The sequence below is a fragment of the Zingiber officinale genome, chromosome 6A (genome assembly GCF_018446385.1).
Source record: "Zingiber officinale cultivar Zhangliang chromosome 6A, Zo_v1.1, whole genome shotgun sequence".
Classification (NCBI taxonomy): domain Eukaryota; kingdom Viridiplantae; phylum Streptophyta; class Magnoliopsida; order Zingiberales; family Zingiberaceae; genus Zingiber; species Zingiber officinale.
In genome coordinates this window covers 119315703-119336050 of record NC_055997.1, presented here as the reverse complement: position 1 = coordinate 119336050, position 20348 = coordinate 119315703, and the positions used below count along the sequence as shown (strand labels likewise).

The window sequence follows — 20348 nt, the reverse complement described above, 5'->3', positions numbered from 1 at the left end:
AATGCCATGTGAGGTAGCCTTGAACGAAGTTGAGAGGAGGCCTGGAGCAGGTCAAGAGTGGTCGGATGCTTGTCGGAAGGTCTAGCGCAAGTCAAGAGTAGGCGGATACATGCGAGGAGTCCCGGAGTAAGTCGAGAGTGATCAGATGTTTACGAGGAGGCCCGAACTATGAGAGTAATGATGATCCTTCATTTAAGGGGAGAATTGTTGGGAATACAATCAAAGTTCCACATTAGAAAGACATAAAAAAGATCATGGTTTAAAAGGATGAAGATATCTTCAATAAGGTTTTTTAGGTAAAGCTCAGAAAATAAAACCATGAGGGTTTAGGCCTAAAGTGGGTAATATCATATTATCGTAGAGATATGTGAATTCATTGACACTAATAAGCTTAGTCAACTTGTTTTAATTTAAATATTTGGTTGAATTTGAATAGGCCAAATAACTTGGAGGATATTCCTTGTGCAGAAAAGGAAAAGAGAAAAGCTGGAGCTTGTTTTCAATTTGGGAGCCTTTTAAGCCTAGAGGATGCCTTGGGTTAATGCAGGCTATGAGAGACAATAATGCTTGTAGAGAATGATTTAATTTTCAAGGTAGAACTTTTGGTGTTAGGGAGTGATAAACCTAATTTTATTGGGAATTGGTATCAAATAATCACCGAACCCCTCTAAGCTAATGAAGCATAGGGAATGGCCCGGATCTCTCTCTCATGAGAGAAATGTAAACGGTAGGATAATAGTCTTAGGATCAATTATTGTTGGCTTGGGGGTTTTCTGGATAAATTGGGATTTTAGAAATGACTTTTGAACAAAGAGAAGAAGTAAGAACCAAAACCTATGCTACATTTGCAAATTCAACTAATGGAAATTAACAAACAAAGAATCTAACTAATCTAAACTATTGCATTGAAAGAAATAACAAACAAGAATAACCTAATGCAACAATTAAGCAAAACCTAAATTGATCAAACATCAAGAACAGTGACATTAACCAAAGGTTTCAAAGCAAAAGCAAGGGAATTTGAATCAACTATGCGTTGATCAACTATAACAAAGCTACAATTCAAACAAAGATGAAGAAACTAGCATTCAGAAGATTCACACTAATCAAACTAGAGAAACTGTAGCTTGGATTTAATGTGAATTGGATAAGGAACTTGGCGATGAAGATAACTGAGGAGATAAGCTCAGCTGGAAATTGATAGTAAACCAATGTTAAATCTAGATCTAGGAAAAGAGATGAATTCAGATGAGCTGAGGAAACCCCAAGCACTCACTGATCTTGGCAAAGATGTTACTATCTTGCAATCGGTGATAAATTGATCAGAAGAACTCTGATCTGGCAGATTCAGTAAAACACAGCAGTAAATCAGAAGAGGAAACAGAAAGAAATGCCTCTCACCATTTGGTTGTGGTCTGAGCTTTAAAGGAAGAAGATCGTCGGCTGAAAGATGAAAAAACCAGACCGAATACGCTTGCTCCTCCACTTTTGCGCTTCTTTCCTCTTCACATGAAGTCACAGCAGAATTGGCTTTCAGATCTGGATCAGAGGGCTGGAAATTTTAAACCTTGGATAGGTGGATGATGACCGGAGGAAGGAAAATGTCCTTGACCTCACCTGCTCGTCGGCGGTGGAAACCATGAAGATGATGTCGCGCCCCCTCCCCTGTTTTGACGTGAGCATTGTAGAAGATTGATGAACCCTCAGCGTTGTAGCTTCTCACAGAATTTAAATCTGATCAGATTAGGGTGGACGGCTGGGATTCCTCCAGATCTTGATCTATGGTCCTGATCTACCCTCTCTTTGACTTGGATGGACCGGGTCATGATAAATGGCTTAGATCTCCTCAAGTCTTCGATGGACGATCCAGATTACTCCAGAGCTTGATCTCTTCATTTAAGCTCAGATTTGAGCTCAATCTGGGTTGATCAACTCGAGTCCTTGCCCTTTGATGCCTACAAAGATCATATTCGAATATTAGCGTCAAATATCGTAATTATAAGACAATTTACAATTAAGTCCAAAAATGACTAACTCATGAGACATGATGTCAACATGACTTTAACACATGAGAAGATCACAAAAGCATGTCTATCAAATGTCGTAACAAAATAATGGTTATCTGGTAAGAGAGGAGTCTGGGAAGTATGTGAGAACGCTCTTATATGAGATATGTCAGATGATCGTCGGTGTTTTATTGTACTTTTGCTCTTATATTACAGATTGTATTTTCTCTCCACCAAACAGGCTTAGGCGCAACCACAATATATTTCTCATATTCCTTCCTTGCATATTGGGCTTTTCTTTCATGGGAGACCTATATTTAACCATATGGCTTCAAGGTTGAGTGATGTGTATACTAGGAGCACTCAAATTTCAAGGGCTGATTTGGGGTGTCAGACTATGGCATTTCTGTTCCAGGTTTATGTTGTTGGGTGACTGTCTTTTGGTAGGGTTGAGTTTAGACAAAAAGTGGTGCTAAAGTGGCTTTCAATCTCAAAAGTGGTACCATAACACTTGTGGCTCCTCCATCCTTCAGTTGAAAGGTCCTTATCAGTCAATAATTGTAGCTGTTGGTATGTTGCTTTATCCAACTTTCACTCTTCAAATTCGTCTTGTGTTAGGTACTCCTCTCATTTTGCTTGGGTTGGTGACGAATCAGAATTGTCAACTGAGAAAAGTTGGTGAAAGGTAGTTCAAGCCTTGAATTGGTATATCAATTGGCCATGCTTCTAAATCCATTCTTTGTTTAGACTTTGAAACTAGCTCGTGCTTTTCTTGAGAATGAATTAATTCACCTCACTTAGATATTAAGTGGAGAGAGTAACATGGAAGTAGTGGGCCTTTTTTTTCAATTCGTTATCACCAAATTCTTTCTACTACCTTCTTTTTTGGTGTTGGTGGGATGCAAATATTTTAATATCATTCCTGAGTTTTGATAAACCTGCACATTATTTTTTTACAACACTTAAATGTAGTCGTCTGTATCATATTGTTAGATAGTTATTTTGGATTTCTATAATGTCCTCTTATTGTGTACTTGAGTGGTTTTGAGTCATTCTAATATTATGTTAAGAAAAAAAATGCTTTATCATATTTTTTTCTTCTTCTATTTGAGTTATATGTAGATTTAGTTAATATGGCATTGAATTTCCCAGAAAATTTCCCGTCTTGGTATCAAACTCGGAAGATGTATTCCATGAGCAGCAAAATCTGTTTTATTGTGTTTCCATGATTGTCATTCTCAACTCTAATCAGAATTTGTTCTTCATTTCACCTTAAAAAAAGAGGTCAATTTTATCGAAGTTGATGAAAATTCTATAATTGGACTTCATCTACCCCTCTGTATCTGAACCCAACACTTAGTCACCGAGACTACGAAAGGAGACTTGATATTTCTATGAGCACATATACAAATTTCTACAAATAGACATGCAAGACAATTTAATCCACACCTGTATTGTAGACTCATACCTGAGTCCCAATAGCATAGACAAACTTAGCAGGCAATATCAAGGTTTCTGGTTATTTCCCATTGAACCAGGCGTTTAAATTGTATTTTTGTTCCTTCTGACTTATTTGGTGTATCATAATGCATAGCATTCTTTTTTCTTTATATCCACCTCCTATAGGAATATGCTAGACTACAATGACATAGGACGGCTTATTTGTCGAACTATATTTTTAAAGCTTCTATTTGTGGGTACTTGAGGAATTTTCCACATGACCCACCCTTCACATGATCATGTGGGAAACAGTGGGCTCTTCTTAATGGGTAGCGGATCTGAGAATGCTATTTGTTAGGATGAGTTTCTATGTGTATTTTTTCGATTTATCCTAGCGGTCGGTGGGAAATTTTCTTGTGGCTGGGCCGGTCGTCCTTGATTAATCATTTTTTTTTCATGATGCCTTGTAAATCTGAATTCTCTACCATCTGAATTATTTACATTCCACTGGCAAACTTTGATCTTCATAATACTTTATCGGAAATAACGTATAATTTTTTCCCTCCATTGTTCTACTTTTTCATTGTTTTCATCATCCAGTTAAATGCTTTTGTTGAACTGATCTCAGTTGCAGCGGCAATCAAGGAAAATTTGACTGTTTTTTCTTCTTCTGATTACGTCTCTTCATTTAATCTGTCTTCGACTTTAAGATGTTGAAGTGTTTATTCGCAGAGTTCTCGAAATGGAGCTTACATGAAGATGATGGTTTTCAGTTTGTGTTCAGAAATCAGAATGAGAGATACATTTTTCTCCCCTTTTTTTTTCTTCTTGTAGTCCAGTAGGCATGTTCTCTTACAAATATGAAATTTGTATTTCATTCAATATGCCTTATAGTTGTTTTTTTTGTTATGTAGAAATTGAAAGTTCTTTAAATGGATTTTGTTTTAATTGTTCATTTGATAACCAAATGCCACCAAATATCTGTGCTCCTAAAATAAAAATAGGATATTTGTTATCAAATGTAACTAGAGACGATATCAAAGTAGTGTAAGATATTATCAGACTTTGTCTCTTCGGATGAGTCTAGTAGTTAGCGTATAAGATGTTGTCACAATGAGATTTGGGATTCGAATCTCGGTAAAGTCGAAGTAAATACCTCCCTTATATGCTAGTTATTATTCCAAAGGTTAGTAGTCGTCCGTGATTTATCTCTTTTGTGTTTGTCTTGGGACAGATTGACGGGGATGTTACGGATTGACGAGGACACTGGGGGTGAATATATTGTTTTTTTGCCCCAAAAAGATATTATAAGATTTTAAATAAATTACTTGATAAGTTTATTATAAATAATTCATGAGTTAACAAATTATTTATAATAGATTGTGAGTCTCGTTTATCTAGCTTAAGAATTTATTTTGAATGTCAAATAAATAATAAAAATTTTATCCGACCAAATGTTAACGATGCATTTTAGCCAAAACTTATTATTTTCTCCACCGGTGGAAGCTGCTCAATTCCAAGCCAATCCAATATTGAAAAAAAAATGATAAAAAATGTAAAAAAAACCTTAAAACCTACAAAATGGTCGTTATGATTGCCACGAATTCGTAGCTAAACTTATTCTTTTAAAAAAAACTTTAAATATTATTAACAGATCGATTTGTTAATCGTCACACGTCAATCGTGTAATTTGCACCACCAGGATTAGTTAGAGCTGGGAAAGCTTTGTTCTTGGATAGTTGGATCAATGTAAAAAACCTGCCTGCCAAAATTCTCAACTTCATACAGTTTCACATGACTAAAAATAAAATAAGAAATCCACGGAAAAAAAATTAAATTATCAAAAATAACTCAGAAAGTTTTTTTTTTTTAAAGAAAGGACAGTTTCGGTACACGAAACTCCCGTCGTACAAAATCCCAAAAAAGAATTCATTGTACACAATCTTATCCTGCATTTTACAAAAAAACTATTTCCAGAATTCGAATCTGTGACATTTTGATGACATGACAATAATTTTACCATTGCGCTAAAACTCTCATTCAAAAAGTTTTTTTTTTTTAAATGCTCTAAAATTTTCAATAACATTATGCATTATCTGAGATTTCTATTTCAGTATGAAACTGATCAAACTAGCTATGTTACCATCCTAATTACCAAATCACTCAGGAGAGTATTTTGGCAGTAGGATAAAAATTTTAAAGCGTAGTTTGACAGCAGTTAACAACTCCCTTAAGAGTATTTTAAAACAGAAATATCACTGAAAAGAAAAAGAGAAAGCAGTACCCTACTGTATCGATGCAGACGAGACTGCAACGCTCACAATATCATCGACAGCAAGACATGCAACATTCTGTTTCTATCCTCATTCAAAAAGAAAAGAAAATTGCTCCACGCTTTAATTACACAACACTGGTGCTAAAAAAAACACTAGTATCAGTATTCCCATTTCTTAACCTCCATACCTTCTGGTGCACTTCCCTCAACCTTCTTTGAACCAACCTCTTTCCAGTTTGTTGACAAGACTGTGCCATTTGATTCCACCTGCATCAAAAGGAAGACAGTGTTTAGCACCTTGCTGAATCATCACTAACAAGCGTGTATAATCATGCAGCTTTTAAAACTCATTTGCTTTTAATCTATCTAGTTGATCACCATGGTGACATGTCAACTGTTGGCCTTCACCATTTTGCTCTACCGAATAGTCATTGAAAAACAAAATTGCTCAAACTTTACAGGTCATCTTGATAATGTTAGCAAAAAGTTGAGAGGCAAAGCAAAAAATTCCCTAACTACACATAAATAGAAATGCCCTAATTCTAGTCTCCGATACTTTGCACCTATTCCTTCCATAACTGTCATTTGGAAACTGTTAGCAAACTTGGATGGGGGGTTGGAGTTAAAAGGAAATTTCTCTCAAAGTTTGCAGGTCATGTTAATAACGTTATTAAAAAAACATGAGGCAAAATGAAGAAATGCCCAGTTATAATCACTGATCCTTTGGACACTTCTTATACTCCTTCCATAACCATATAAAAATACCATCATTCAACACACCTACTCCCCTAGTAATTTTGTAAATTTTAGAAACAAGTGTTGGACACTAAGCTACACAATTATGTCATACTCGTATCCAAGCACCGAGTAACAAGGTTATAGCCACCCTCCGCGTTCAAAAGTTAAACAAAGGCTAGCACTGGAGTGGCATTAGTATAACCATTGATTTAACACATTTCCAAGGATGTTATAGGAATGATGTCTTACAAAGGACTTGCTCATGGCTCGTCTTGTGTCTTCATCAGCATCATGGTAGATACCCTGAAAGAATTTGTTCAGGGCTGCATCACCGTCAAGTTTCTCCTCTTTCTCCTGAGAGAAACAAGACACACAAGAAATAAGAGAGGCATTGCCATGCAGTGTAAAGTTACAAGGTATTCAATGAGGGATGACATGAAATACATGAGTTTCAATGGCAAATTATTAACATACCTCCTTCTTCATTTGTGCTTCCAGCTTATCCCAATCAGTTTTGGACTTTGATGATGGATAGGATGGCTTCTGGACTGTGGTAGCTGCAAGATCAATAGCATGTTCAATACACAGTGAAAAAAAAACATTAATAATTGACTCATCACTGCTGATAGATGTGCTTTAGGACATAAGGCTTGATTTACTTAGGTGGAAGGATAGGAGAACAAAGGGAATGCAGAGAAGGATCACAAAATTGCACAGAGATCATGAACCCTGTAACATTTTCATGTTGCTTTCCCTCCCCCTTCCTTCGCCCCCATCTTGGATCTGAGTAAACTAAGCCTAAAGGAAAATAGAAATGAAAATCCTTGACTACCAGATATTCTAATTGGTAAAAGGTACAAAGATTTAAGAGTTACACTGCAACTGTTAATTACAAAGATCTAAAAGTTAAACGAAAAAACAATTAATAGTGTACACACTCAAAATTCTGAGACACCAAGTTGTACCTGGCAACGTATTTGCCCTCACAGGTACTGCTTTCTCATTGTATTCCAGTGAAGTCCATGTAACAAGTTGCGCTTTTGAAAGACGGATTTCGACTTTTGTTGATAGAACCTGGTATCTACACTTTTCTGGTATAATCTGTTTGTTTAGAAATACAACTAAAATGGGATCAGGACGGAACATCGCAACAGATGGACTATGAAACATCAATCAATTAATCCAATAATGATTTTACCAAGTCATATTAAGAAAACAATTATAGTAAATGTAAGTGTTGCCAAACTGAGAAAGACAATATAGGACTCATATGGGGCGGAGCGGCACAAATCGAAATTTGACCATAGCAACAATAGCAAAGAAGCATCAAGAGAAGTGGACCTTTGAAAATAAACGTGTCTGGAAGTGATACTCTTCATCAGGGGCATTTATGATAACGCTCAACTGAAAAGATGCAAAATTATATCATCAGCATCAAAGAAGTCATGACAGAAAAGGAAGGATTTAAACATGATATAACTAAATTAAAGTGTTTTATTATGATAATTGTACCATACCATGCTATACCTTTTTAGAAAACACAGTTTTTCCATGATACAACTAAATTAAGTGAAGAGTCAAATAATAAAAAAAACAAAAAGACTATGAATTGGTAGAGGAGCATACTATTTGTTCACCAAAGTCAACTGATACATTTTCAGCAGGAATACCCTTGGAAAAAATGGTCAAAACCACCTCCGTAGGAGTATTATAGTAATCATGCCTGCATTAAAAATGGAGTTAATGTATACTAAATCCAGTAAAAAATGCAGATTAAAATAAAAATAATAAAAAAATAGTGGCAATTTGCCAATTACAAAACCCACGAGCTCAAGTGCTCATGTGCAAAGGAATCAACTACTCATGGGTTGGACAATAGAATGTGAGCATAATTTAAGGATATAGACATTTATGCTGCATTTGGTTAGGTGTAATGTAATCAAGCTTGTAATGTAATTAAATTTGTAATGTAATGTAATTAATATTACATTACTATGTTTGTAATCTTTGATTAAAGTGTGATTACATTTTTTTTGTTTGGTGACAATTATTTTTTATAATGAATGTAATTCATATTATTATAAAATCACAAAAATATCCTGTGACCTTTGCCGGCAACAGTCGGCGACCAACGGCGGCAACATCAGCGAGCAACGGTAGCTGACGACGGTAACGACCGGCAGCGGCGACCGGTGGCGGCAACTGGTGGTGGACCGGTTGGTGCAAGAAATGGACTAGAGGTATATTTAGCATATTAAATCTTAGGGATGAAATATAATCCAGATTACATACTATTAGCTTTGTAATCGAGATTACAAAAGTTTATTGTCTTTTGTAATCCAAATTATATTACACAGATTACATTATATTACAGGTATAAAATTGTACCAAACAAAGTAATCAATCTTATAATGTAATCCTGATTACATTACAAAGCTAATTACCACTCACTAAACGCAGCCTTAATGAAATTCAATTATGTAAAAGATATTTGTTTAAAGGCAAGTAATAGTAATTAAATATTTTAAAAATTTTAATTGAGATTTAATTATTGAATGTAAAAATGGTAATAGAAACTTTAAAAATGAGCTATATTTTTTTCATAAAAATGTTAATACAAATGAGTTAGACAGTTAATCCAATTAGATTAAAAGTATATATACGTATATATTTTAGTTAAACAGTATATATTTAGATGTGCGAACATAATTGAAGACAATATAAATCAGTGCCAACCTATTAGGAAGCTACACTAAAAGAAATGTAATGCTGAATATATGTATGAGAACACTAGGATAAATAAATAAAACAGACTGAAATCAAGAGAAATCAGGTATGTAACTCTGATTAATAATTAAATGATAAACCTCCATATACCTGTATTTTGGTTTTTGTGGTGCTTCTTTTGTTTGACTTCGTAGATAAGGTGTTGCATGAGACCCATCTGTTTTTCCAGCAGTTGTATTTGATGATGGTACTGCTCTACTTGGCAATGCATTTGCTACTAGCTTTTGTTGCAAGTTAGCAGTTTCCTCTAAATAGACATGTATGGACAAAGAGAGATTTTGATGAATAAATATCAGATAATGAAAAAGAATGGAAAGGAAGTTACAAAATCTGAGAACTAATCAACCTACAATACATTATCAAGCACTTAAAGTCTATTTCTTAGCATGCTCATTCATGGTCCTTTTTCACTGGAAAAGAAACAAAAATATCAAAAGGTTTTATGAGATAGATAGGGATGCATTCAATTTTTTCATGCAATGTCTCTGTGCATCTAAACATAGCTAGTACAATGCATGTTATGGAAGAAATAATACTACAATCAAGAAGGTACCTGCTATGTGTTCATCACATTCCTTGATCAATTTAGAAAATCTCGTATCTCCAGGTGTCAACAAAGCACCAGCTTCGAGAGCTGCTTTTGCAGTCTGGTACTCTTCAAGTTTGATACAAGCAGTCCTGTCAGAGACCTACAAATGTCAGTATTCTTTCATTGCGTGAGAACACGCCAGCATTTTTTGAGCAATGAAGTGATAGTAAAAATTCAGGCTCACAAAAAACACACAATATAGCCTTAAAAGGTAGCAGAACTAGGCAGGAATAACAAATTAATCCAATCAGTTCTCAACTAATACTAAAGCCAAGTAGAACCTTTTACAAACATGAAAGACATTGACTGAGTTAATCTGTCTATACAATCAAATCAAAGGGAACTTCCAATTCACTAAATTTAAATTATAAACCAACTTAGAGTGTGGTGGTTCTAAAATTAGAAGTATTTTTCACTTCACTTTATCATCCACCTCAATATCAGAGTTCAAATCATCTGTTGTTCCAAAGGTTGCTTGCCTGTCAACTAGGAAATCATATGGAATCAATGTCTGAGACAAATCAGCACAGTTAATATTTTGACATAAAGCTTTCACTCAAGTGCAGGTTTTAACAACTTAGAATGAAATGAACTGCCAAAACAGCTTGATTTAGTTACTAATTAACTTCAAGCATGTAAAGTATACCTTATTATCAACTGTGAAATAATTGAAATTTTAAACCGAAACAGAGCTACATATGTAAATAGGCTAAAGCATAGAAGTAACAGAGCTCGCCATCTGAATTTAAAATAATTTAATAAAAATAACCATAAAATGATCCAGAAAACAGGATCAACAAGTGACAAAAAAAAAAAAAACTAACCCCTTCCGCAGATATGCTTTAGGCATCGATGGATCAAGCTCAATTGCCCTATTTGCATCTGCAACTGCTTCTGCAGAATTTCTAGAAAAGGTTAAGTTTGAATAAAAAACTTACAAGGATTAGGAGAACAAATAGCAGCAATTCGTTGAGTGGACACTGTATACTACAGAGTGTGTGAAAGACTTCTAAATGCTATCCACTCATTTGGAATGCTTAAATATCTTGGATGATTATAACTATACAGAAAATATTAATGTCAAACATGCAAAATTCAAAAGAATGATGCTAAAGCTAAAGATCTCATCCAATAACAAAATTTTGCAAGTATATTTCTCATAGAAAATTTTATTTATGGACTCATAAGCCATAAATAATACTGCTAAATTCTAGTTCAATGGGATGCTCTAGAGAAACAAGAAGATGACAGCAAAAACTTAAGATTCCATCATAGTGGAAGCTGCTAGAATTTTTATCTGCTTTTGAAAAAGAAACAATAGTTTAAGTTCCATGAAGTTCAAATATTTTCATCTGCAAATGCCAGCTTCATCTAAGAATTTGCCGATGTAACATGCATACAGTCAAAACTAACAAAATATGAAAGTCTATGCAACAGGTCTTGTGCAAAATGAATTTGAATAAGTTCGATTATTTGTCAAATCATAAAAATCTACTTTGCAAAACCTTCATTCTCTTTGCAATCAAACATCAATTGCAACAATTCGATAGATACCCAATCATACCAACCAAATTTATGGTAGTCTACAAAGATACAAAAGGGGAAAGAGGAAACTAAACACACACACACGCAAAACAAGAAAATGATGATTAATGAACCTTATCAACCTTGTTCGTCTTGTTGGTAAAAAAACATCCATAATTTTAACCATGGTTTGCACACTGTTACTTTTTTACAGTGTTGCTTATGTAATAACTTGAAGATATTCCCGTTAGTTTTTAACACGAAAACTTAGTGGTTAAGGACAATTTTTCAACATAAAAAAATTTAAGCATCTGCCTACTAATCAAGTCTGGACGATTCTACTTAAAAGAAGTGAAATACAAAGATGAATTACAGCAGATACAATCGACTAGAACTCACCGATAATCATACCTCGACAATTGTGTCAAAAGATGCAAATCAATTATGATCCGACTAGAATGAAAATCTCAGTAAACTTTTTCACTCTCAAATAGTCAGAAAGAAAAAACATACTCCAAGTAACTTTGTACTGCTTATCCACATCATACTCTTAATCATTCAGGAACCCAAAACACACCCTAACTCTGATTAATCTACGGATATTATCAAACGGCGAAGAAAGTAGAAATAAGTAAAGGAACTCTTAAATACGAAGACGGCTTGAGGCGATTCATCAATGATTAGTTACCGGTGAAACTCCCGAGCTTAACGTTCGCCTGGGCGCGATCGGCGTACAGATCGGCGTTCTTGGGGTCGATTTCGAGGGCCTGCGTATAGAGATCGACAGCCAGGTCGAAGTTGTCGTCGACGAAAGCCTCGTTCGCCTTCGTCACGAGATCCGTAGCCATGGTCGAACGATATCGCGCGCGGGAGAGATCGAGATTGGAAAAGGGGAGAAACGGAAGCCTAATTGGAGAAGCGTGGCGGCGGCTGTAAATAATTCTGGAGACTTCCTGTGTGCTTTCGGAGTCGGATGTGTAATCTCGGTTCCCACCCGCCCGATACGAACAGCGGGCTCCTTCCTACCTTTTTCTCGGGTTCGGATTACTTCTAATCCGACCCAATCACGAGACTGCGTATGGTACTTGCTTCGGCCTTTACAAACGTACCCCATACTAACTTGATAAGTATTTCTTACGCCCGATCCGTTTTGATGAATGGGCTATTGGATATACAAACGGGTTCCGATCTGCAGGAGCGAAGCCCAAACTGGCCGCTTCCTCTTATCGTCTCCGTCTCCGCCATCGTTCTCTAGTTGGTTGAGCAACAAAGCCGCTCTCAACTCCTCAAGAGCCCTAAGCAAATGCAGTGCGTACTCCGTCTCTCGCCGCACCTCACTTTCCGACGCTGCTTCTGCAGGTGTTCCGCTCCAGACATCTCCCAGTACAGGGAGGCCTTTGGCCGGAGAATGACCATCGCTGGAATTAAACCCCATCATCGAATCGGTGCTCAAATATCTTCCTTTTCATCTTTTTGTGCTTTTCCGTGCTTTCCTTACTTTAATGAATGAAGTTATTTGGTTTGCCGGCAGCTTTGGGTGTCTCGGGCGGCCCAGATAGCATGGCACTGTGCGTCTTAACGGCGGGATGGAAGTTGAGCGGTTTCAACGGCAAGACCGAGAGTTCAGGGTTTATTGAAGGGCTTGTGGCTATCATAGTGGACCATAGATTGCGGGCCGAGAGCACGGAGGAGGCGATTTTGGTTCGTGATAGAGTTAACAAAATGGGTAATCAATTGTTGCATGTTTGTGTCTTGCATGTCGTGTTCCTGGTTTCTAGATTAGTGATTTTGGAATTTCTTGCATTAGGTATCATGTGCCAGATTGAGAATTGTGATTGGTCGCATGGTCGGCCGAAGCATGGTCATGTACAAGAGGCTGCTCGTGAAATGAGGTACTCTACTTCCTTTTTCCCTTCCAGAATTAAATCTTCTATGTAGCTATCGTCAACGTAATTCTTTGAACTTACTCTAAGGCACCTGATTGATTGGTGTTGGAAATAGATAAACAATCAAACTAGTGTGTAACTCTAACAACAATTTACTAGGGTCTAACTGTTAATTTGTGTTTTTTTTTTTAAAGTTTTGTATGTGTTGTACATGTTGATTGAATACTGGATTTTAGCAACCATATGGAATTGTAAGTTATGAGTATGGACGAAAACTTAAATAGGTGGATCTAGCTTCTTTCTGAACACTTGTTAAGACCATAAGATTTTTAAACGAGTTTTTTTTTTTTTTGCACCTTCACTAGTTTGTGATTGATTAGTAAAAATCTCAGGTATCAAATCTTTCAGGATGTCTGTGTCAAGCAACACATTGGAGTTTTGCTTATTGCACACCATGCAGATGACCAGGTCTGAGTTTTTTATTTCAGTTTGCTCACAAGTTTAGAATTTTCAGTGGAAGCAGAGGAATCGTACATATCTTTGTGCTCTCCTTTTCTTCTGGTACTTTGTGTGTGAACTTGCTTACTATCATTTTAGATGTTTTCTTCAGAGCATCTACATCAGATACCCTATTCAAAAATTTTACCTTAAATTTTGGATAGGTTAGCTAAAAAATCTTTGCATCAGCTACCTTATCCATTCCCTAAATTATGCATTTATGAACAGTACTGCTCTAAATTTAGGGAATGGATTCCAATCCCTAAACATTATAGAGGAGAGAGAAGAAATAGGGAAGTTGATATATGATGTATTGAAAAGTGGATATCCAAATTTAATAAAGTAACTTTTTTACCCTAAATTATGCATTTTAGATAGGAAAGCTGGTGTGGATGCTCTTATATGTATGTGGTTTCTTAGTATTGCCAACTAATAAATGAAAGCTTTGGAAATTGGGTTGTCTCTTAGTAAGAATTCCTAGTTGACTGCTTCTAGAATTTTGGGTATCTCATAATTCTTATCTTAATTTATTTGTTGAAAATACAATTACTGCAGGTGGAGCTCTTAATTCTTAGACTATCACGTAATAGTGGAGTTCTTGGACTTTCGTGCATGGCATTCATCTCACAATTGTTTCCCTTGCCACTAGGAGGTAGTGAGAATTCTGATGGTATTTTGTTGGTGCGACCTATGCTAGAATTTAATAAAGATGACATGTACAATGTGAGTTACTATAACATCTTAAGCCTTTTCGGTAACTGTGTGCGTGTTTAGATTAGTAATTTATTATTATTTATACTTTTGTTTCCAGATATGCCAAGGAGCTAACCAAGATTGGGTGGAAGATCCAACAAATCAAAGTCCGTTGTACACTCGTAACAGAATACGAGCCAGTCTAAGGAGCTTCTCATCAGGTAATACTTAGATATTAGATCTTTTTGATTTGATATAAGTTGTTGGATAACTTAGGTACTATATCAAGATAACCTGGTAATGTTTGATGTTTCACACCAGGTAATGCTGATGTCTCACTTTTGAAGAAGGATCAGTCTACTTGATTATGTATTCCTTGTGACCGAGGCATATATAAAAAATTATCATGCACTTTTTTTCCCTACATGTACCTATAGATGCAACTTGAAAACATTATGAAAGAATCCTAAAAGCTTAGAACTTCTGCTTGTGAATCCCTTCATGAAAACTTATATTCATTTTTTATTTTGGTACGATAATTATAAAGATTCAATTCTTTCATGTGTACTATTTAATGATTATTTATAGACACTTTTTTCAATCTATATTAGTATATTCACATTGCTGTGTCTTTGAATTTCTTCTCCCAGATCATTTTCAATTAGAATCACATAGACTTATCTCTGCTTGTCGGCTAGTTCGTGGATATGTTGAGACTGTTTGCCTTAAGATGATAAAGGACTCTGTGACCATCATGGAGGTAGGTTTGATTCTTCTACAGAAAATACCTCTGATTAAGCTGCTTGAAGCATATTTTCTGATATGATTCAGGTTTTGTTGAGGTCATGGATTTTGTAGGTTGCAAGTTAAGAACCTACTGGATAGTGGATTCAAAGCAGAAGTCTATCTGAGTTTGTTGTTGTATTGAGTGGATTAGTATTATTTGAACTGGGATTGCTTTCACTTATAACTAGCTCATATAAGTAAAAAAAAAATGTATATGATTCATGGAAGTGGATCTGGTTTACTGGTTTCACAGGGAAATTTGAAACTTTTTAGTTTTAATATTCCAAACTGAAACTCAACCAAAATCAATTCAGAAGATTTGAAACTTAAACAAATTTATCACTTTTGTTTAAGTTCAGTTCAGTTTTAAATCAAAAAATAAAACATGAATGTAAATCAAGAGAAGCCCAATCAAAATACATGGTTTCTGCTGATTAACAAGAAAAGGTCCAATCAAAATATAATTTAACAATAGGAGATGCATATACATTACAACAACAACCAAGCCACTGGGAGATGCATATACATTATGAAAAAAAAATCAAACTATTATATCACTGGTTCATAATAGAGGAATTATGACCTGATGATGAATGTGTCTATTGTATTGCCTTTTAGTGATTATACATACTTCAAACAGAAGTTGTTGACTTCACTTACTATATAAAACAAAACTAATAAACCTATAAACTATTTTTTCAGTTTTGATAGATTTCATTTGAATTGGTTTAGCAATGGTGGTTTATAGATGCCCACTAGTGGAAGTGACCATGGGTTATTGTTGTCAACAAATGTATGATATTTAAAGTGGAAAATTTTAGAGCTGGAATGAACAAGTTTACTGTACTATGAATTGTGATAATCAGGTAGATAAGTTATAACTGGATGTAAGTGGCACATTGAATTAACCATTTCAAAAAACCAAATTAATTTGATGGAAAACATGAGTAAAAGACATCTTTATACTGATAACTATCTTCAGCTAATTATATGTTGCTGTTGCAGCTTGGATATGCAGTTATTGATCTAGTGAAGTTAATGCCATCTTGCATTGATGACCTTTGCTTGTCAAGATATGCAGCATGGATTTTACAGGTAACAGTTGCTCATTTTCTTTCTATCCTGAAAGTGCCTTGTACACTTGAGAGACATATTGGCTTTCACTTTGTATGCCAGTTCTTAGTTGACTTCTTAAATAAATTCTTAATCTTAACTTACAGTTCATTTCCCAAAGGCACAGACCTATTCGTGGGCATACCTCCCAGATGCTGCTGGACTACATCCGGAACTTCCCATGCAAGGTTTTTTTCAGCTTTTCTATATTGTGGTATTTTACTCTGCTTCCTGTTGGACTTATCTCGAATAGAATTGATTTATTATCATTATTTTAGTGAGGTATTAACCCAAATATCTTGGTGGAAATCTGTTATTTCTTTTATTATTAGTTGCCTTCTATATTTTGAATTTTGTGGGTTCAATACTTCCGTAGTTCTAGCTATTGGAGGTATATAACTATTCGCTTATTTGCTGGGAAGTTTCTGAAATATACTACAATTGAACATAATCTATTTGAAATTACAGCAAGTTTTAATTTGTGAGTGAAATTTGGTCCTTTAGAAGCAAAACAACACACATGAAACTATGCTCCCTGATGCTAAAACATGAGTACAGGTTTGTTTCAATTTATAGCATATTGATGATTCATTCAGGTTTATTTAGTTTTTCCAAAATGATGATCAAAATAGGTTTTCTGAAATCAATTGCATTGAACATGCTAGTTAAAACTATAAATTCAATAGATATATACAAAAGGAATACTTTCTTGTTTTGTCAATTCTATTTAATCATGTTATTCTGCAATTCCACAGACCTCACTCACTGTTGCTGGCTGTTACCTTTCCCCTGCTCCACAATCCAAAGGCACAAAACTTTTGATTTGTTGTTCTGTTGATTCACTTCAATCATCGAAGATGGGGTTGTCTTTGAAGTACTCATCTGGGGATAGATCTTTGTTGCATAATGAGATTCATCAGATAATTGCAGATGCAAAATCATACTCTGATCAATTTTTCCTTGAAGCTTCTGATGTATCCCTCATGCATGCAAACTCTTCTGTGTCTGTTCTAACTGAAGCAAGAAGGCTTAATCTTATAAGTGACTCGACATTAAAATTTATCTCCTTGTTGCAAGCAGAGGAAAACGAGATGTTTAGTTCCAAAGGAGTTGAAAGTGACCCTGATTTGAGACACAAGGTAAAATGTGCTGGTGCTCCAAGCATAAGTATTCTTCCTGGGCAAACATGTTTCTTCATGAACAGGTTCTTGGTCACATGGAGAATCCATGGACATGTTGAAGGAGATGGATATTCTTTGGAGGGAATACAAGACCAGTCTTGTCAAATTTGCAGGGTTGAACCAGATATGACATTTCAAGTACGATGTATGGTTGAGGCAGATTGGTTGTTTCTTGGAAATATTTTGAAGAACCAAGTATCTAAAGATGTCGGAGCTTATGCTGACACCTCAATAAATGACTTGATTAAAACTGCAGAAAAGAAAATGGAGCATTTCAGATTCATTCATTGGTCAGCACAAAGTGCTTTAAAGGTTTTGAAATCGATTCCACTGCCTGCAAGGAAGGGGCTGCCTGTGCTTGTTACTTCAGAAGGTTTACTTGTTAGTATCCCAGTAAGTTTCTGGACACATTTATTACTTCTAATCATTCATGAAATGTTTGTGGCTGATGTGCATTATTCTTTTCATCTATACTTTTGGTAAAAATCTAGTCTCCCAAGCAGGTTACTATGTGTTTGGTTTTCTCGGTGAATATGTTTCACTGAATATCTAAAATGGATTATTGAAGAGGGGTAGAAAAGAGATCAAAGTAGATATTAGTTTATTGCATTGAGCTATGGATGGTCTTTTTTATTTTGCTTGTTTGAATGTTAGTGTCTAAGTTGATATTAATATTTTGAGGTGAAATTCTCTTGAAAGGATTGATACTTGAGAACCTTGTGTAATTTATTATATGCACAACAATATCTTATTTGGAATCTAAATCTTGCTAAGAATTACTTTCCATGTTTTTGGTATGCTTTCATTGATCATAAATGTAGTTTTCCTAGACTAATGTGTGCCATAATCTATTAACTGAACTAAGTGAGAAAGATAAATTTCGGGGGAAAAAATAATGCATTATTATGTGTGGTGCTTCTCAATAATGAGCAAGAGATACTTTATTTTAAAAAATTCTAGGGTCATTATATCTACTCTACATGAATCATAAACCGATGATTGTAGCAAAAGATGATTATGTTCACCTCAAGCGCCTCTCATAGTCCGTCCCCAAGTTATGTGAAGGGAGGTAAATCACGAGGTCCGTCTATAACCGACCGCCAAGTGGCTAGGGAGTGAGAGGAGTTTTTTCTCTAAGGGCATGTGCTCGTCAGGAATTGATCCTGTTAGTAAATCTGTCATCCTCTAACTAACTGGGCATAAACCGATGATTGAACAATGTAAAGGAGTCTAAATTCATTGTAGTACTCCTAGAATCACTGTTAATGGACATCAATGAATGTTTTTTTTCTTCCATATTTTATGTGCCATAAAACAGCTTTTCAACTCTTTTTTCTTTTTCTTTGTTCCTTTTTCCTTGCATAGATACTGTATGTATTCTTCTACTGTCAACAAGAAAATGGGCTTTCACAATCACAGGTTCACTTTGTAAATCTGTAATCCCACTGAATCTTATTAGTAGAACTTTGTTTATTGCCTTAATCAGAGGATGATAGTATTGTAAAACAAGAAAACACAGTGCAAATAATGAATTTCGTATTGAATAGGTCATGGATTCTAAGTTAAAAATGTATTGCAATTCGCGCAGACTAATCTTTTACTTCTCATCTTCAGAGCATCGGTTTCAGTGTTTGTCCCCTCCTTGAAGCAGTTTCAGTATTCAAGCCCAAAGTTCCACTTGGAGGAGGTTATAGTTCCTACATTTGAAATCAGGTGAACCTAGAAAACAACTTTCCATAGCCATTCTAAATCGCAGAATAAACAATAACTCCTTCCAGGTAGATTGGAATAGAGATTTAAGTTCAACAAGACCTGAACTATGAAGCAACTGTTTGGTTGAAGCTAGCCTAAAACAGTCAGAATTTTGTGGGCCCAATCTCATGTTCCTGGCACAGCTGCCACTCGACTCGGTACAGGACTCATGCAGCGGTAGTTGGATAAGTGCAAGAACAGTTGAACTACTTTTAGAGATCCATTTTGCTTCAAGGATGCTGGAGATTCATAATCACCAGGTTTGCATGAATTCTTCACATGCTATTCAACACTGGTGATATCCTTTCAGCTCTTAAACTATCTATGCAAAGCAATTGTTGACGTCTTTTCCAAAAATGTACTCTCTGCACACATTTGTAGATGATGTACAGTATACTTGTGCTGTATCTCATTGACTTCTTGTTTGATAAGGTCTTCCAATGAGCCAAAAGGACCACTCATCGAGCAACTGCTCTGCAACTTTACTGTCTCTCCCAAAGTGAACTCTCCACGTACGTGCCTCAGTCGTCAACACAAAATGAACATTTTTGTTTGTCTTCTCTTCAAATCTACCAACTATTGTTTCTTTTCACGCGTCGTTTTTCTTCGACTGATGAAGAATCCAATCTTGGTTCTAACTTTTCCAGTGTTGACCGTTCATTGATATGAGCTTTGAGGGATCTTTGTGTTAGAAAAAGCAAACAACAAAGAGATAGGCACTGAGATCCTCATGCTGTCTCATAGTGCAATAATTCATGATGTGTTGTGTTGGCTGTATTAATTAATGTTAATTAATTTTGATAATCAGATCATATCATGTTACCTCTTGCTAGATTTATTTAAAATTTAATAGTTTCTTTTAATAAATTGGTATTTCTGAACATGTTTTGCAATCATTGTACTTATAAGCATTCAATAATAATAAATATACTTTTTTTTAAACAATCACAATTTAATTAAAAAAAATCGTATCCTTTTCTTCATTTTTTGATCTAGCAAAGTTGCTACCGTGAGTATCGTTTCCTTTCAAGATGTACGGCCGTCTTGTTTAGGTGACTACCTCACGTTTGCCATGAGATC

At 35.4% G+C, this 20348-nt stretch overlaps 3 protein-coding genes across 14 annotated transcripts in view; 2 read left to right on the top strand and 1 right to left on the bottom strand.

Moving 5' to 3' along the window:
- LOC121997728 (RING-H2 finger protein ATL67-like) overlaps positions 1-4426 on the top strand; it is a 168632-nt gene extending 164206 nt beyond the window's left edge. Inside the window, exons 1-3 of one of the 5 annotated variants that reach the window (XR_006116359.1) lie at positions 1550-2546; positions 2625-2691; positions 4179-4426. The gene's annotated coding sequence lies outside the window, so the exon portion shown is untranslated. Of the gene's footprint in view, positions 1-1549; positions 2712-4178 lie in introns of those variants that run through there. The other 4 variants (XR_006116362.1, XR_006116361.1, XR_006116360.1 and 1 more) reach the window with 4 other exon arrangements.
- A 1227-nt stretch (positions 4427-5653) lies between these two features.
- Positions 5654-12289, bottom strand: LOC121997716 (protein SGT1 homolog). Its single transcript, XM_042552295.1, has 10 exons — positions 12048-12289; positions 10660-10729; positions 9800-9924; positions 9337-9493; positions 8086-8182; positions 7801-7863; positions 7425-7560; positions 6934-7016; positions 6709-6813; positions 5654-5988 (listed from the first exon to the last, which is right to left on the bottom strand). The coding sequence occupies exons 1-10, from the start codon at positions 12205-12207 to the stop codon at positions 5881-5883; spliced, it is 1104 nt and encodes a 367-aa protein (XP_042408229.1). The 5' UTR covers positions 12208-12289; the 3' UTR covers positions 5654-5880.
- Positions 12290-12557: 268 nt separating this feature from the next.
- On the top strand, positions 12558-20096 carry LOC121997714. Of its 8 annotated transcripts, none has more exons than XR_006116346.1 (13): positions 12558-12804; positions 12891-13085; positions 13167-13251; positions 13638-13713; positions 14299-14466; positions 14555-14657; positions 15087-15196; positions 16228-16317; positions 16443-16523; positions 17091-17909; positions 19131-19229; positions 19295-19528; positions 19701-19860. XR_006116346.1 is itself a non-coding variant. In XM_042552292.1 (12 exons), exons 1-11 carry the CDS (start codon positions 12663-12665, stop codon positions 19221-19223), a joined length of 1962 nt encoding a protein of 653 aa, XP_042408226.1. In that variant the 5' UTR covers positions 12558-12662; the 3' UTR covers positions 19224-19229; positions 19299-19860. The 8 variants fall into 8 exon arrangements, 2 of the variants coding, with proteins under 2 accessions (XP_042408226.1, XP_042408225.1); XR_006116349.1 differs by adding an exon at positions 19916-20096 and having other exon boundaries at positions 12559-12804; positions 19131-19528; positions 19701-19780; XR_006116350.1 differs by adding an exon at positions 19916-20096 and having other exon boundaries at positions 12559-12804; positions 19131-19626; positions 19701-19780.
- Positions 20097-20348: the final 252 nt, after the last annotated feature.

What these genes read in the sequence shown, in the direction of transcription:
- LOC121997714 (XM_042552292.1), top strand. Translation starts at nt 12,663, where the DNA reads ATGCAGTGCGTACTCCGTCTCTCGCCGCACCTCACTTTCCGACGCTGC. An exon ending in TGATAGAGTTAACAAAATGG is followed by an intron (nt 13,086 to 13,166) that starts GTAATCAATTGT and finishes TTCTTGCATTAG; the next exon opens with GTATCATGTGCCAGATTGAG. An exon ending in TCTAAGGAGCTTCTCATCAG is followed by an intron (nt 14,658 to 15,086) that starts GTAATACTTAGA and finishes TTCTTCTCCCAG; the next exon opens with ATCATTTTCAATTAGAATCA.
- LOC121997716 (XM_042552295.1), bottom strand. Translation starts at nt 12,207, where the DNA reads ATGGCTACGGATCTCGTGACGAAGGCGAACGAGGCTTTCGTCGACGAC. An exon ending in TTGACTTTGGTGAACAAATA is followed by an intron (nt 7,864 to 8,085) that starts GTATGCTCCTCT and finishes GCATCTTTTCAG; the next exon opens with TTGAGCGTTATCATAAATGC. An exon ending in GAGCCATGAGCAAGTCCTTT is followed by an intron (nt 5,989 to 6,708) that starts GTAAGACATCAT and finishes CTTTTGATGCAG; the next exon opens with GTGGAATCAAATGGCACAGT.